The following is an 18,239-nucleotide window of genomic DNA, read 5'->3' as shown; positions in this document are numbered from 1 at the left end:
TCCATCTTCATTTTCATTAAATTCATAATGAAAGTCTATAAGTTGTGGCTGACTACCTTCTTCTTTCAGTTGTGCAAGAAACTCACGTAAAGGCTGTAAAGTTTGTACTTCAATGTTAACTTTTTCTCGAACATTCATTAAATGAAATCATACATTGCAACAATGTTGTATCGTCTTTAAAGTATTTGTATATGTGAATGTTTTGGGCGCTTAAAGACTGTTCGTCATTTTCTATCTCGACTTGAAGTATAAAGTCAACTTTCTAAATGCACGTGTTATATACATAGATGTTATGCCAATGTACTTCTCTTCATTTATGTTCACAATCCAGTCTGTTGGAAACTTAAACGTTACTCTGTTCCCCTTTATTTTGACGTCAGGGTTTTCACTACTGAACGCAACAGATAAAGGTATTTGTCTATACATTTAGTTCGGATAAAAATAAACCATTTACTCTTTCTTCTTCAGCTTCTTTAGCTTTTGCTTCAGCTTCTTCTCTAGCTTTCTTCGCCAGCAAACGTGGGTTCTTCTGTCTTCCAGCAGCTAATGCAGCTAGTTGTTTTTCACTAAGTTTTCTCTTTGGTCTCTCTGGCTTTTGTTCTTGTTTTTGTTCCTTCAGTTCGGATAAAATTTGCTCGCGAATTTCTTTCTTCAATGCTTCAACATCTATGACCCCTTGGGTCTTGTCCGTAGGACTTGTCTGAGTCATTTGACTGCAGATAAAAAACAAAATTAAAACTTTAACCGATGTAAAATGAGCTTGTCAAAATCAGAACGAGAGTCTATTATATTAAATGACGCCAGAGGAATACAACATCCTTTCTATTACGTAAGTCAGAGTAAAGATGGTAAAATATATGTAAGAAAAAGAAAGGTTCCATTAGCGAATGCAGAAAGCGACAACATTAAGGTGCATGGCAAGGGTGAAGTCCACGAAGCCCATATAAAACCTTCTGTTCAAACTGAGCCACCAAAAGAACCAGAAGAAAAGAAGCCAGATGTACTTTCAATAACGAACCAAGAGCTTATTGCAAAGTTCGTGAATTTCATTGAAAAACAAACCGAGTCAAAGAACCCTGACCCGCCAGTGAAAGAAGTTGAGACAAAAGAGAATGTACAGTTCATTGAAAATGTCAAGAAACAACTTCCACCACGAATGCCAAGAAGAAGAGTGAGAATAATGAAGTAAATAGATATTTTTATCTGAAGTAAATACATGCAGAACGAACAGCTAAACGAATTTACTCCAGCAGAGCATATTCATCAGATTCGCTCATATTTCGATATCATAGACAATGCAGTTCAAATTGGTGACACTAATAGAAAATATTCTGACGCAAAGATTCCATCACAACTGGAACTGCTAAAGATAACACATGGGTAACATTCAATCTCTCACCTCCTGGTGAAAATATGTTGGACCTTTACAATACATTCATTACGTATAAAATGGAAGGTCAATTTATTGTAGATAAAGAAATTGGTTCAGGTTCCAATAAAACAAACCCACCAGGATTTTGGATTGGTTTCGATGACGCTTTCTATGCAGTTGCTGGATATCAAATCCTTGCAAATGGTCGTATCGTATATTCTCAAGACAACGCAAGAGAAGAAGCATATATAACTTCAAACTCACAAACTACCGAACAAATAAAGAAAGTAGATGTTTTCTCAAAGACTCGACATGAAGATGTATGGAGTCATTCGGGAACATGCAGAACAGGACAAATTGTTAGTGGTCCAATTACAGCAGGAAAATCATTTGATTTTAAGCTTCGTTTAAGAATTCCTGTTAGAAGATTCCTTCCATTAGAAGCTATTCGATTTATTCCAGCTTTTGCAGGAAACATTCAGCTTAAAGTAAAGTTCAGTAGCGACGCCTTACAATGCACATCTATATCTGTAAATGATATCATTGCTTTCAATCCAACTCTTAAAGTTGCATTTGCTTCAGATTCAAATCCACCGACAAATAAATTTGTTCCATGGAATGAACCATTCACTATGATAACGAAGGCAGTAAGAAGCTAGTGGAACAGTTACTATTACAACTGTAACCCAGCAACTATTTCGAACAAAGATGGATTTTAATGAATGTTTCATTCATCCAAAGTCATTCTCTTTAGACCCTAACATTTATACAGAACTTGTAGAACATTATACAAACGAGGCTTTATGTTTTCCTGTTAAAGTTATGGATTGGATTCCTATGGACGGTTCATTCTCAAAGAATACAGATAGTTCAAGTGCAACATTTACAGCAGCTTATACGCCTATTAATGTTAAAAGTATTTGGGCACTATTTAGAAAGAAAGACAACTATTATGTTAATTTTGAGAACCCTAAGTTTAAATATCTTCAGCTTTCCATGGGAGCTTATGGAAATATGCCTGCAGAACCTGAAAAATCATATGGACCTGTATTTTATGAAATGGTTGCGAACGCTTGCAATACAAACAATGATATGATTGGATTTAATGAAGATGTTATGAGGTCATTGGTGGATGATGGTAGTGTGGAACATAAATGGGATAGCTATGACAACACACATTTCTTATGTGGTTTTCCAACAGAAGTGGACTTTTGCTTCCAGCAAGGTCAAACATCTACTGCTCCAATAACATACAAATTGTCTGTTAAAGGACCTATTGAACTAGCAACTGAAAACGTACCAAAGCCACTTATTGGATTTATGAGGGATTGTTGCTTTGCCATTCAGGTGCGTGCTAATGGATCCCATAATAAGATTAGATGACTATAACTTAGCTACGGACGACAGTGAGGAATAAAGGATGAACGTTTATTTTTAAAGCTTATAAATGAGTTCTTCATCAAGCTCTCGTGAACCTTCACCATCTATGAAACAAACTTTACCAAACGATTATGGAGCACCTATTGAATATTTCTTACGAGCTGCACAATGGCAAAGAGCAGTCTCACCAAGGTTAGGTGTTCCACCAGCTCCTGTCAAAAATAGCATTTGGTCAAGTCCTTATATAAAATATGGTCTCCCACTAGGTTTGCTAGCTACAGCAGGAGCAGTAATGATGTTGAAAAGAAATAAAGCAAATGTTGTAAATAATACTGAAGTAGCTGAAGTTAAACAAACTCCGACACCATCGCCAAAACCAACGCCTTCACACAACAACACCTTCAATGACTCCTGAACCTATGGAATTACAAACTCCTGTTCAAAAGTCAACTCCAAACCGACTCCAACATTTAAACCAGAACCTACACCACAAATAAATCGTAAAACTCCTGCGTTTCCTTACTGAAAAAATAACGTTATTTTTATTTAATATTAAAATTTTTATTTGATTGAAATGACGACTAAAGTCACTGAAGCAATGAAACAAAAGTTTTTGGTAGAATACATTAAATCAGGAACTATTCCAGAAGGTTTTTACATTCATACTATGAAGGATGGTAGAGTTCAGTTTAGAAAGATAAAGCAACCATTAGATAAAGAAGGAATTTTGAGAAAGATTAAACTTCATGAGGACAAATTGCTGAACTTAAGAAGAAGTTAGAAGAGTTGGAGAAAGGAAGAGAGTTATAAAGCAATGAATTCAACAGGGTAGAAATGAGGTGAAAAAAGGGTGATCTCACCACTTCACCTAAATTTATTTTTGTGCTATGTTTTCATACGTGTGAGGGTGGTGATATCATTATTTTTTATTTATTTTTTAAAATTTTTTTATTTTATTTGGATGTAATGACAGAACAAAAGCAACTCATACAAATCAAAACATATAACAAACATACATTTAAACATTTATTCTTCCTTCCTGAGCATAACATGTTCTTTCAAATACATCCGAGACCAGTTGACTTTTCATTGACTGTTTATAAAGATAGAAATAGTTATATCATTAAACCATACGATGACGAAGGTAAGTTATGTAAATTGTACGTTAAGAAGTTAGAGAAAGTTTATGGCTTCAAGTATGACTACAATAGGGTTAACACTGATGATGAAGATATTGAGGAAAATTTATGAGAACATTAGTGAAGTCGTTAGTGAGAACGATAGTGAGAACGTTTATTTTTTACATTAGTGAGTTCGTAGGAAGTGGTTGGCGGCTTTGTAAATATTTAAGGTTAAGTTAGTGTTGTCGTTTGTGTTGTAAAATATACGTTAACGGTTTTGTAAAGTGTCAAATTCACAAGTATTGGGTAAGGTGGAACGCAGTGCCACCATACCCAAGACTTGTATACTAACTAATCTAATACTATTGTGGGATGGTTGTTGATTCCATACAATGCGAATGAGATTTATCAACTCGTATTTTGTAACATTTGAGCGTTTTGTCATAGTAAACTGTATAATGAGCGCCGCATTGACATGATAATTCATGTTTTGCTCTATTATAGTTCATAAATATGAAATTTTGAGATGTGTGGTATAATGCTGTAAAAAACGCTGAATCTTCATTGGCAAAATTAATGGATGTTAAATATGCTTCAATTGCTATAATTTTTTCATGCGAAACTTCAGATGTTGAGTAGTTAGGAACAGAATCGTCATTTTCATTATTTGACAATGCTTTTTTTAGATCTTGAATGGATGGAATTAATGGCCAGTCCATAGGATCACTCAATGGAATTTTGAAATCAATTGGATTTTGAGGTGGAGCATCAATATATTTCAGTACTAAAGACATTTATGAATTAGAAAAGTGACAAATAATAAATCACCATAAATAATATAAATTCAACAATATATATGATGCAATATCTATTATATAAAACATTCTGTGAATTAAAAATTTAATTTTTTTTTCATGAATCATTTGTAAATAATATTTTTGCTACAGTTTTTCAGGAGATATTAAAAAATCATGACGATATTTGTTTGACATTATTGATGTTTCAATGATAAAAATAATAAATGGTGATTAATATTATGTTTCTAAAGAATATAAGAGACAACAGAAATAGAAATATGTTAGAAACTTAAAAATATATGTATACATAATAGCTTATGTTATCATAGCTAAATATTATTTAAACAGAATATGAAGATGTAGAAAAAAGTGTGTATCTGATTTGAATCTAAAAATATAGTGTTTTACTGACAATGAATTGCTTATTATGTTAGCAATAATCAAAAAATCGAGGGACCGGAAAGTGTTTCCACTTTTTGAGAGGAACACTTTCTGTTTGCTTAAAAAGTAGCATTCAAATAAGTTTTCAAGACTTGTCTTCATGTGGAATTATACTGCAAAATCCAATGAATAGAGTCATATAATTCTCAAAGAAAAATAATTTGATATTATATTATGGAATATCGAATTGTAAATAAAAATTAATATACTTTGATATATCAATGCACATTGAGGTGCTTTTCATAGGGGAGATATTGTTTTGAATTATTACAAATCTATCGTAGAGAATCAAAATTGATATTTAGAAAAATTGAAGAATTCAAGCTGAAATAAAGGGCTAACGTGTTAAATCATTTGGTTGATATAAGGGTAAAATGTTTTAATACAATTATAAATAATTGAAGAAAAAACCTATATATTTGATTTTGAAAAAAATTGAGAAAAAATAGAAAATAAAAAATTGAAAAATAGATAGTATATTAATAGATAAATGCAATTATTAAAAAAAAAACAAATTTGAATTTTGATATGGGAATAAAATTATTCTCACAAATTGTAAAGATTTGAGAGCGTTTTGAAAAAAATCGAAATTACCAAAGCTAACTCAATAATTTTAGCGAATTTCAATTTTCACTACTACAAATACTGCCTTATGAACTATTAAAACTTTACCATGCTTTTACCCAGCATAGTGTAAAAATATATCCTTTTATACAAATTGTAAAATTTGAAATATCGAATTTGATAAATTTACCTACAGTATTAAATATTTAATAATTCATTATGCAAATATGGCTTTGGGGTTTCATAAATTTTAGATTAGAATGATTCTAACATACAATGAATTCGAAATTTTATGCCGAATCTTGGCGGATGATGTAGTATTCATTGTAATATAACTCAGAGCAGCAGTAAATCATATATATTGGATAATGTATCATTTGAGAGTCTCTATCAGAGAATAAAAAATTGAAAGTTTTAGTAATTCAAATAAAAATAGTTTACTAATATTTTGTGTATAATGACTATCTTAAAAAGCAAAAAATAAAATATATTTTTTTGAAATAATTTCGGTTTCGAAAAAAAGTTTTGTGTTCGGCAAATGAACTTCAAAACAAGATTTGTTATAGGGAATTCTAACCATTATACTGTGCACTTATGGACTCCAAAATTAATTTTCAAGTATTTGATCGCGCCCGACCCCCAAGGGCCGGTTAATAATTATTATCTAATGATGATTGCTATAAAATCAAATAAAAGTAAATAATTTTTGATTATTGTTTCAAAAAGTTTAGTTTCAAAAGAGAATAATATCAATAACTCTCAACCTTGACCTTAAACGTAGGACTTCAGCAATATTATGCATATGCATTCGGAAAATATGATCGAGCAGAAGATATTATTGAAATAACATATGATATTTGTTAAAATTATGTCAAAAACTATAAGCTATAATAAATTGCATTAAAGCAATTAATTCGTCTAATCTTTTGAATTGATTGGTATAGAATAAAATGAAACAAACTCATATTATTATAGATGATTCAAAATATGCACAAAATATTCAAAAGAATTCTGTATAGTTTCAGAATTTTGCTCTTTATATGTAGTAAAATATATCTTAATGTGCATATATGATTTGTAGAAGTTATTTATCGAGAATGAAATAAATATTGCAAATAACGAAAAACAATGGCGCAGCGTAAGAGCTTATTGGTTAATAAAACAAATAAGATCAACTTTCGATTTTTCGAAATTTATTAGATCTTGGAGGTAAATTACCAAGGTTTTCGACGAAAAACCCATTTTTATGCTGTTGAAGCTACAGTTTCATTTGGCCATACTCTGACCCCTTGACTTTGGGTATTCGTGGAGTTATGGGCCATTAAAAAAAAGGAGGATTACAACCCTCTCAATTTATGAACGTGGAGCCTTAAGTTTTTATATTCAGAATCAAAATCCTCTGTGTACTAATGAATGGTTTTGTATTATATGTGTATCAAAACCATCATTGTAATTTCTTCTTAAAAGAAAAATAAAACTTAAATCTTTTGATCTGTCCATCTAAGCTTTAATTTTCCTTCATGTATAGGTATCATAAAAGAATTAAATAATAATTAACCGCATTAACAAATTATAAATGAAAATTGAAAATCGGAAAATTCATCCTTTGAAAAATGAAAAACGATGCAAATTTTCCGATCGTATTCAATTATAAATAGCTTAAAATCATATATTTTTAATAAGATGGAAACGAGATCTAGTATATTGGATACTATTGGTATATCATTAGAGAATTTCTTAAGAAAAAAGAATTGGAATTGAAATTGAAAATTAATCTAATTATTTTGCATTTAACACATATAATAAAACTAAGTTTTGTATGCTTGGTTAATATATACTATTCCGAAAACATTTAACAAGCATTAAAAAAATTTTCATAAGAATATGCAAGCAAATAGCCATAAGGGACTTGCAAGTATTTTAAAAGTATACAATGACTCTTTGCCAATATGATGCATTCTTGAACGACAACTTCATTCAGGAATATGAAATTACCTTGGAATAGTTTCATGTTTAATGCTCCATATGGCCATTATGCAGACTATCTAGAATTATATCCTATTGAAGATTCAATGATTATGCTCACGAAGGATGAAAAAAACAAAAAATAGCATTTCATACAATTTCCGAAGAGAAGAATTATTTATCAGCATTAAAAGATAAACAAGTTGATAAAGTCAGATCCAACTAAAATTGTTTGTCAGAAAATATGGCACTTTTGTTACTAACAAGATAAAAAAAATTTTCAAATAATGACAAAGAATATTGATTTTGGAATCCGCAAAGAGCTAACAATACCAACCGCGGCTTTCAGAGTCAATTACGTAGCGAGTATAGGTCAGAATAAGTATTTGTTAACTTCAAATAAGTCAATTTCAATATATGAAGGCGATAATTGCGTCATTTCATTACCAATCAAAACACAAATAGCACTATACATCGAAAAATATGATGCGTTAATATATGTTCCAAAAGAAAAGAACAGATTCATTGTTCATTTTGTCAATAATATAAAAGACCCTGTTTATGAAGGGCCTGAAATAGATCATTTAGGGATAAATCATTTAGTTTACTCTCCCAAGTCCGAAACAATCATTTCTTTTGGCATAGGCGTCAGAACTTGGTATTTTAAATGTCCAATAGCATATAATCGACGTATGAATCAAAAAATAGACATTCAATTCACACCGCGAGCATCATTTTTTGACGATAGCATGAATAAAGACCTTTATCCTCCTTCATTTGATCCATTGACTGAACAAATTCTATTTAATACTCGACAAGAACTATTTATTTACAACTTAGATGGAAAACTTATTGATTGTCCCGTTACTTACAAGACAGAAAACTTCACGATGTTCAAAATCAATCCATTTAATTCGAATTTCATTACATGTGACTTAGAACAAGGTCTTATATCATGGTCTAAGTTAGGTACAGTTATAAATCATTATCCGTTCAACGTCAAAAAAGTCTTTACGATGTTTTTTGCAAATGATGAGTTTGCCTTAATTATAGACTCGAATTACAAGGTAGATATCATTGATTTAAACACTCAGGATATATTTGCCGGTATTCAACTTGAAGAAAAACCACAAAGATTCTATTTTCTCCAATCTGAAATTCCAATTTTTGTTTCAATTGGCACAAAAACGTATTTCTACAAGGTATCAACATTCTGGAAGCAATGGACATCACTTACAACAACAGTTCTCAAGATGACTCGTTGTCCATCCACAGAAAAATCCGCGAGATTGTTGTTTTTGCTCTCAAATTCAACTTTCGCGTTTCTAAGTCCGAAATCATCAAATAAAGTTGGGGTCTGCCTCTCACAGAACACCTCTTTTCCACTGGATTTCTATGTACAAAGAAGTGACATGAAAAACAAAGATAGAGATCTCCTCAAATTGATACAAAATGATGGAACTTTTGAAATATTTCAGATGAACGATATCCCCTTCAATTCTATCAAAAGTTTGAAATTGAATGCAACCACTTTTTGCCATACAAAATTGAGAGAAAAGGAAATTTTGATTGTTGGCACAACATTTGGAAAAATTTTGATTTTGGAAGATAATGATGAATTGAATGAATTACAAAAAGTGACAACCGTTCAAGAACCACCACTCAAAATTTTAGTTCACGAGAAAACAATGTCTCTGTTTGTCTGTTATTTGAGATCAATAATGGTTTACAATCTCTCAAATTTAACCTTAAAATATCAAATCAAGCAAGGTCATTGTGAAATGAGAGAAATTTTCTGGGATTATCTGATAAATGGCCATGATGATGGAAGAATTGAAATTTTCACAATACAAGATGATAAAATTGTAACTGCTTTTGAAGAAAACCGTCCAATTCATGATGGAAAAATAACCGTTTTGACAAAAGGTTCTGAATTCTTTTTGACAGCAGCGGTTAACGGTTCTGTCATTGTTTGGACAAAGAACTTAGAAATATTAGCTGAATTAAAGTTCCCTCTTCAGATATATTCGAGTTGTTTCTTGAATGGAACAAGATCAATTTTATTTGGTCTGGAAAAAAGTGTCATGATTTTAGATGGCTCGATAATTTTCGACAAAGAAGTTGATGAGGAAGATTTCATTTGGGATAACTTCGATAGAAGAATTGATCAGTTCGAATTGAACACTTATCAGTTCACAAAGAAAAATGAAATTTCTTCTTCGCCATCACTTCATCTTTCAGAGAAAAAAGTCGAAGAAGAAGAGAAAGAATTTGATTTTGTTAGAAGAAAGAGAAGAAACTCGAAACTAATCATTAAATGCTTGAGCGTCACTGCTTTCGATAAAGTCGAAATAACTCCGGATCCCACAAAAACTGAAGAAGAAAAAGAAGATCAAAAACTGACAGAAGACGATAAAAATAAACTTCTTCAAGATATGATAAATATTGATAACAACGAAAAGAAAGTTGTTCAAAAAATTGAACCTCCAAAACCTCAAATAATCGAGAAACATGAAGAGGAAGAAGATGATTACATAGAAGAATACGAAGAAGATGTTTACGAACAACCAAAAATTGTTTTGGAAGAAAAAAGTGAAGTGATCGTTGAAGAAAAAAGTGACAAAAATGAAGAAGAAGAAATTGATGAAAACATTAATTTGTTTGATGACGAAGAAGAGGAAGCAATTGTTAAGCAAAAGAAAGAAAAGAAGAATATTAATTACGAATTACCAAAGATGATAAAAGTTGAAGAAGAAAAGAAAATTGAAAAAGAAATTGACGAAGAAAAAGTCTTCAAGAAAACAAAAGAAAATGCTAAAAAGGCTAAAAATACAATAGTTCAAACGCCGGTTAAATCACCGTCACAACCGAAACCGCCAAAACCGCCGAAAGAACCGAAAGTTATGGTAATTGATTCTCCTTTGTTTAAAGAAAAGAACCAGAAGAATAAATCAAAATTGGACACTAAAAAGAAATCAAAAAGTAAAGTTCAAAAAACTCATGAAAATAAAATTGAAGAAAGTGAAGTGAAGTTAAATAAAAGTGACAATAAAAAGATAAATTCTGACAATGAAATTAACAAAGAAAATGAAGAAAATAACAAGATTGAAGAAGAAGTTTTTGAAGAAGAAAAAGTTAATGAAAATTCTGAAAATGAAAAAGAGAAAATTGAAGAAAACTCTGAAGAAATTTCTTCTAAAATTGAAGAAAATTCTAATGAAAATTCTCATCAAAAAAATTTAGAAAAAATTGACCAAAGCTCTGAAGAAAAAGTTGATGAAAAAATCGAAAAAGAAAATGAACAAAAAGAACAGAAACAAAATCAACAAAATCAATTAAAAGATAAAAAGAAAAGTAAATCAAATGAAGTCAAAAATGAAACAAAAATTTCAAGTAAAAAATCTCAAAAAACAGAAGAGAAAAGTCAGAAAAATCCAAATGAAAACAAAAATCAAAAACTTCAAGAAGAGAAAACTAAACCAAATGAAAGTAAAATTTCACCAAATAAAAGTAAAGACAAAATTTCTTTGTTGGGATCAAAACCAATGATAAAACAGCCAAATTTTCCGAATAAAAACAAAATTAAACCAACAGAGATAAGAAACAGAAGAAATTCAATGGATTCGGAATCACAACATTCTCAAAAAGAAAATTCTCCTTCTCTTTTGGTTTCTGAAGAAAAAATTCCTGAAATTAAAGAAAATCAAAATGAAATTCAGACTTTTGTGGAACAAAAAGAAGAAAATGTTAATCAAAGCATAGAAACAAATAATGTAAATGATGAAATTCCTCAAAATGAAGAAAAAATCAGTGAAATTTCTAAAATTTCATCAGATATCCAAGAAAATTCAGAAAATTCTACTGAAAAAGTAGAAAATAATGAAGAATTAAACCAAAACATCCAAGAAAATCAACAAATTCCCACAAAATCTGATGAATTAAACCAAAATGAAACGAAAATTTCCAAAAATGAAGAAGAAGAACAAAACAAAGAGAAAGATTATCATAAAACCAAAAGAACAAATTCTCCTCTTGGAAATCTTCAACCAAAAACAATTCTTCCAAGTCAACATTTGTATGGATCAAAAAGACAACAAATTCAAGTTCAATCTCCACCAGAACCAAAACATTCAAATTCTCCGCGAATTAACTATGTCATTATGGATTTAGGTGGATTTGGAATATCGCAAGCGAAGTCTACTCATGATTTAGTTCCAAAAGACATGATTCTTCCTAAAATAAGATTTGGAAAGAAAACATTTGATTATTACGATTCTCCACTTGTTTCTCCTCCAGTTCGAAGACCTCCTTTGATTGTTGGACAGAGAAACTCTTTCCAAAGAAAAATTCTGTCTCCAAGGCCAATCAAACAGCAGAATGTTCGAAATCAGATGATTTATCATCATAACAAACCTTTGTAATTTTTTATATACCATGTTTTTTTATTATTATTATTTATATTCTTACTAAATTGTTTGTTTTTTTTTTTAATTTTAGTAATATGTATTTATTTACACAAAGAATATGAAAGCGACTACATGGCTCTGCTAACTCGTTCTTGATCAATCTATGTTAAATATATATATAATATTATTCTAACAATTTGAATGATAGATTTGCTCCTTTAACATATATCCGCATTGCATCAAATTGATTTTATATTGGCAAGCCATGAAAAATTGTTCTTTATCATATTTTATGCAATGAATTCTTTATTTCTATATTATTGAAAGTAGTTGGCTGTAAGAGCACCACATTAATAGAATTTTGGAACACTGTTGGATATGAATATTTAATATTTAATCCTCTAGATTATTAATTTAAAAAATTTCAAATATCAATTTTTGTTTTACTTTTGTCAATTTAAGGATGTCAATTCGGGAAATTGTTTTCATTTTAGGAGAATATAATTTTCCTTTTCGAAAATTTAAAAAGTGAGACGCGCAGGATTCGAACTTTTTTAAAAGTTGATTTAAATATATTCTAGTGTGGATTCTAAGGATAATATCATATTTAAAATAAGAATATACTAGTTTAGGTGGTATAATTTTTTCGATAAATTTGAGAGCATGTACGTTTAGGGCATCAAAAGTGTCAATTCGCTCAGCGAAAGCTGAGCTAGCTTCGTTCTCGAAAGAATAGGGAAGGAGTGAAAGAGAGTGATACAGATGTTGACACATTCATATCATTTCAACAAATTTTGATCAAATTGAAATTCAATGAAATTCAATTCACTTCATATCCTTCAGTCAGTACATTGACATCCTTCTACATCACAATGATAACTCGTGCATCAATAGTTCTACAACTAACTCAGAAAAAACAAGATTTTTCCTTCCAGCTTACAGCTTTTCAAAAGTTTCGATGATAAAAATCACTTTACTCTTGTTTATCGATATGTTGTGATAGTAGGTAAACGTATTCTTATCGATATTAATAAAAATATTTTTACGAAAATCTGAACCAATTACAGAGTTATTCATAAAGTTTATGATAACTGTAATTACTTCATCTTTGTTTTATATTTGAATAAACAATTTAATTTAATTTGCATAATTTTTTTTAGTTGAAAGACAGGAAACTTAGTTGAGTTTGTATTATTTTTATCGTTTAATTCATTGTATATGTGAGTGATCCAGATATTAAAGATATTTAGAAAAAATTTATTAATTTGATTAACAAATTTTAATCAAAATAGCAAAAATCTATTTGATAGCTGTAAGCAAATAATAATTTCTATTTTAACCAAAATCACTTATTTTTATCTAAACGTATAAAAGGAAGTTGCATTACCTGAGGAGATAGAGCATATGATCGCCAAAGGAATTCCAAACTTTCCGCACATTACAGCTTTATGCGGATGCTCAATGACAGGCAAATCTGTCCCACCTCTCTTTGTTCTCCCATGTATTGCAGAACTACCTAGAGAACTGAAAGTATTCCAGCGCGAAAGACATTGTTGGTTTACTTCTACGCCAAAAGGCTGGGTGAACAGAAGTGTATTCTTATTGTATTGCATTTTCTTCATCGAGTGGCTTAACTTTGAACGCCAGAGAATGCCAGAAGATATACGTGACAAGCCTGCTCTCATTGTGTGTGATGGACACTCCAGCCGCGAGAATCCTCTGGCATTGTTCCTTTTGGCAAGTGCCAACATCAAATTAATTGTTCTTCCCGCACATACAACACACATTTTACAAGTATTTGATGTTGGCATTGCCAAAAGATTAAAGTCCAAATTCACGGATTATCTGAGAGATTACATTAAGGCACCGAAGCAAGAGTTCAACAGCAATGCTGCAATGATGCGCTACGCCATTATCTACTCATTTATTAGCGCATGGCAAGAATCAGTATCATTAAGAACGGTTCAAAATGCTGCCGCCGCCTGCGGTCTTTGCCCTTGTTCTGTAGAAGCTCTCAAACATAATAAGTATGTTCGTGAATTGACTCCTGCAGAAAAAGAATTGCAAGAGAAAAGAAATTACCGTAATCGAAATCGTTTTAACATCAATGGTGAAGAATTGACGACGATGGACATGATTTGCGCAATTTCTGACAATATTAAGAAGAATCCTGCAAATCACAGATTTTGCAGGAAGCCAGAACAAGACACCAAGGAACGTTTCTACTTTTGGATTACAAACTATCTTGATCCCAGCACTGAGTTGTTGACAAAACTCCCTAATATGCCAGGTTATAGTCCAAATGATTAGGAAAATTTTCCAATTTTCCAACAAAAATTTTCCAATTCTCCACCAAAAATTTTTTAATAAAATATTATTTTACGGCATTGCCCGTCACTTTTTCAGTACAAGGCTAATATCACGGTATAACCCCCCTGAAAAGACTTTAAAATTGTCAATTTTATGAGAATAAATTTAAAATCTTATGAAATATAAAGGAGAGTAATATTTTTCAATTTTCTTTTTTTCTTTCTCTCAAATATTTTCTATTGGGAATTTTCTTGTTATCAAAAAATAATTTTAATATTTGTTTATTTCATTACATACAATAAAATTTTAAAAACTCTATTTCTTCACAAGAAAATTTTTTTCCTTCATATGAAGAAACATTTTGTTCTCCATTTGATGCTGAGTCTAAATCTCGATTTTTGAATTTTCTTCTTTCCAAATTTCTTTTTTTCCAAATTAGAAGTTTAATTCAAATTTTCAATAGTTTATATATTTTCTCAAACCGTCTTAGATTTTCTCACTTTTTAGGGATTTTCTCTCAAAATATACAAAAATAGTAATACCAATACATATGTCTAATATACTTTAAAACCATCGTGATAAAATTCAAAAACGAAGAGTTCTTCTCTCCAAATTTTTTTCAAAATCAAAAAAATGAGATAAAAAATACGTTTGGAAAATTCATTTTTAGCATTTTAGGAATTTTCTCACTTTTCTTCCAAATTGACATCCTTAGTCAATTATAATATTTAATGATGTGTATAAATTTGTATCCTCCTATAAAGTCGCAAACAATGTGGGGTGATATTTTGACCATTTATTGTGTATCGTCATTTTTAATTGAATTTTTTATCATCCCAAAATTCTATATTGTTTATCACCTTGAATTTGGACTAGTTTTTATTAACGCAAGTTAAAAAGAACTACATAATGTCGTTACTCTTTCATTATATTGTATGATAATTACATTGTTTTTGTGTCTTTATCGTAACTTCGCAATTTTTTTATTTCAAATTTTCAAATATGTCAAATTTTGTATTATATTTTCTGAATTACCTGATTACTCTTTGATTTTTGGATGGATAAAGGAAGACAAAATCTTCAATAGTCTATTGTTCAAACATGCATAAGTCATGCTTATTAATAAATGACGTTATCTTATTGTTAAACAAACCAAAATAGTTAAGGGTCCACTGTAAAAATTGAAAGTCTCTCAAAATTGAGAGGCGATTTGCAAATAATCGTTATCGTCTTTTTTTCGAAAATCCACTTTTCCTAGTGTTCTGATTAATATTTTGTGAATGTAACAATGAAGTATATGTTTTAATAAGATGATAATATATTCTATCACTTCAAATCACATAAAAATTGCAAAATCAGCGAGTTTTATAAGAACATGATTTTTTCCTATTTTTTTGAGTAGGTGACAAAAGTGCATACTCTTAAATTAACCTTAAATGTTGATTTTTCGATATTTTCGGTATTAACCTTATTGTAAATTTTTCCGGTGATAAATTTATCACACTGAGGTTATTTTTCCGGTGAGATTTTTAACCTTGATTTAATGAAATTAATATATATAAATTTTATTATTTTTAATTTCGAATGAGTATAATAAAATATTTTTTATGTGTTTTTGTTTTTGATGTGATTTGAATTTTGTTAACTCTTTTCAAAATCACTTCATTTTTATGATTTCGGTGGACTTAGAGGAGCTTATTGCTTTTGGTATTAAACAGGAAGTCAAGGGCGGTGTCCCATACAGAAGAAGAACGGGATCTTCTGAATACTACTACTATAAAATATAATTGCTTATCTATGTATATTATCCCTGCATGATATCAAGACTTGGCTATAAGTCTTTATCCATTTTTGAAAATTGTATTGTAAATTGTAAGAATTTCTGAATACTACTACTATAAAATATAATTGCTTATCTATGTATATTATCCCTGCATGATATCAAGACTTGGCTATAAGTCTTTATCCATTTTTGAAAATTGTATTGTAAATTGTAAGAATTTCTGAATACTACTACTATAAAATATAATTGCTTATCTATGTATATTATCCCTGCATGATATCAAGACTTGGCTATAAGTCTTTATCCATTTTTGAAAATTGTATTGTAAATTGTAAGAATTTCTGAATACTACTACTATAAAATATAATTGCTTATCAATGTATATTCTCCCTGCATGATATCAAGACTTGGCTATAAGTCTCTATTCATTATGAGTATGACCCCATTTTTTTTACAAAAAGTGCCGAATTGCAACTTTGTCCCAATCTCCTATTTTTTTGCTTCTGGATGCGTGTTTTGAAAAATAGATATTTTCGAGTTTTGATTTTATTATAAGTATGAATTTTATATTAGGAATTTTTTGACCCATTTCCAATCATTAGTTCCTAAGTTTTTCTAGGAATTAAATTGAGAAGAAATTAGGAAATTCGCTTTAATGCCATTACATACTAATATTGTGATGCATGTAGTTTATATTTAAAGAGGCTAATGTCGGAATATCGTGCATTTTATAAAAAATTCAAAGAATTGACAATTGGATAGCACAAATTTAATTCTCCAGACAAAGTATTATTGCTTATATATTCAAAACATTATCCTTAGTTTTGAAATGTTGGCAAAAATTTTTCGTGTTATTTTTTGTGTTTCAGCATAAATTATGTATTTACTTATGAAAGATAAGCATTTTATTCATTATCATAAAGATATACCATAACAAATTGATAACATTAAAAAAATTGTATTTTAGTGGGTATTATTCTGGCCAATGCCCATTTTTAAACGATTTAATATTGACCATATCAATAGCCGACTCAATGTAAAAATTTAGATATTATTTTTTTCATTATTCAAACTTTGATAAATTTTAGTATAATAAATGATTTTGTTTCGTGTATGATACAGAAATGAAAAGCTTAATTAATATCATTTTGCATTTTTTCAAGAATGTTAGAGTACATCTATAATTATTATTTTAATATGAGAAAGGGACAGACTAGCCCATTGTCACTTTTTAATTTCGCAAATGAACGCTTATGGAGTGGAGTTTTTGGGTAAATCTGATTTGCTTATAAATGAAATAAAATCAAAAGAAACCATATTGCTTATATTATGCAAAAATAAATTGATATATCTTACTTAGTACTTTTAAAGTTAATTTCAGAAAAATATTGACACAATGGTATCCGGCACATACAAGTTGTGTACAACCAAAATATAAGTTGGTTTAAACATATATTGCTATATCTCATGATCTTACTTAGTACTTTTAAAGTTAATTTCAGAAAAAATTTGACACAATGGTATCCGGCACATACAAGTTGTGTACAACCAAATATAAGTTGGTTTAAACATATATTGCTATATCTCATGATCTTACTTAGTACTTTTAAAGTTAATTTCAGAAAAAATTGACACAATGGTATCCGGCACATACAAGTTGTGTACAACCAAAATATAAGTTGGTTTAAACATATATTGCTATATCTCATGATCTTACTTAGTACTTTTAAAGTTAATTTCAGAAAAAATTTGACACAATGGTATCCGGCACATACAAGTTGTGTACAACCAAAATATAAGTTGGTTTAAACATATATTGCTATATCTCATGATCTTACTTAGTACTTTTAAAGTTAATTTCAGAAAAAAATTGACACAATGGTATCCGGCACATACAAGTTGTGTACAACCAAAATATAAGTTGGTTTAAACATATATTGCTATATCTCATGATCTTACTTAGTACTTTTAAAGTTAATTTCAGAAAAAAATTGACACAATGGTATCCGGCACATACAAGTTGTGTACAACCAAAATATAAGTTGGTTTAAACATATATTGCTATATCTCATGATCTTACTTAGTACTTTTAAAGTTAAT

The 18,239-nt window shown here is 29.8% G+C and overlaps 4 protein-coding genes and 1 pseudogene across 5 annotated transcripts, besides 3 other annotated features; 4 read left to right on the top strand and 1 right to left on the bottom strand.

Annotated features, from left to right (window-relative positions):
- Window positions 1-4,226: part of a mobile genetic element that runs on past the window's edge.
- TVAGG3_0756390 (uncharacterized protein) lies at window positions 451-709 on the bottom strand (the record flags this gene model as incomplete). The annotated part of the gene is made up of 1 exon (XM_051245444.1): window positions 451-709. A coding segment is annotated over one exon (259 nt), but the record flags the coding sequence as incomplete, so codon positions are not given.
- On the top strand, window positions 806-1,189 carry TVAGG3_0756380 (uncharacterized protein; the record flags this gene model as incomplete). The annotated part of the gene is made up of 1 exon (XM_051245443.1): window positions 806-1,189. A coding segment is annotated over one exon (384 nt), but the record flags the coding sequence as incomplete, so codon positions are not given.
- Window positions 2,820-3,275, top strand: TVAGG3_0756370 (annotated as a pseudogene). Its single transcript has one exon. A coding segment is annotated over exon 1 (456 nt).
- A 3,556-nt stretch (window positions 4,227-7,782) lies between the features above and the next one.
- Window positions 7,783-12,131, top strand: TVAGG3_0756350 (WD40 repeat-like family; the record flags this gene model as incomplete). The annotated part of the gene is made up of 1 exon (XM_001300340.2): window positions 7,928-12,061. The coding sequence occupies one exon, from the start codon at window positions 7,928-7,930 to the stop codon at window positions 12,059-12,061; it is 4,134 nt and encodes a 1,377-aa protein (XP_001300341.2).
- Window positions 12,132-13,450: 1,319 nt separating this feature from the next.
- On the top strand, window positions 13,451-14,356 carry TVAGG3_0756340 (DDE endonuclease family; the record flags this gene model as incomplete). The annotated part of the gene is made up of 1 exon (XM_001300341.1): window positions 13,451-14,356. The coding sequence occupies one exon, from the start codon at window positions 13,451-13,453 to the stop codon at window positions 14,354-14,356; it is 906 nt and encodes a 301-aa protein (XP_001300342.1).
- A 1,396-nt stretch (window positions 14,357-15,752) lies between these two features.
- Window positions 15,753-16,628: a mobile genetic element.
- Window positions 16,629-17,338: 710 nt separating this feature from the next.
- Window positions 17,339-18,239: part of a mobile genetic element that runs on past the window's edge.

The sequence above is a fragment of the Trichomonas vaginalis genome, chromosome III (assembly GCF_026262505.1).
Source record: "Trichomonas vaginalis G3 chromosome III, whole genome shotgun sequence".
Classification (NCBI taxonomy): domain Eukaryota; phylum Parabasalia; order Trichomonadida; family Trichomonadidae; genus Trichomonas; species Trichomonas vaginalis.
This window is presented reverse-complemented; position numbering and strand designations above follow the sequence as displayed.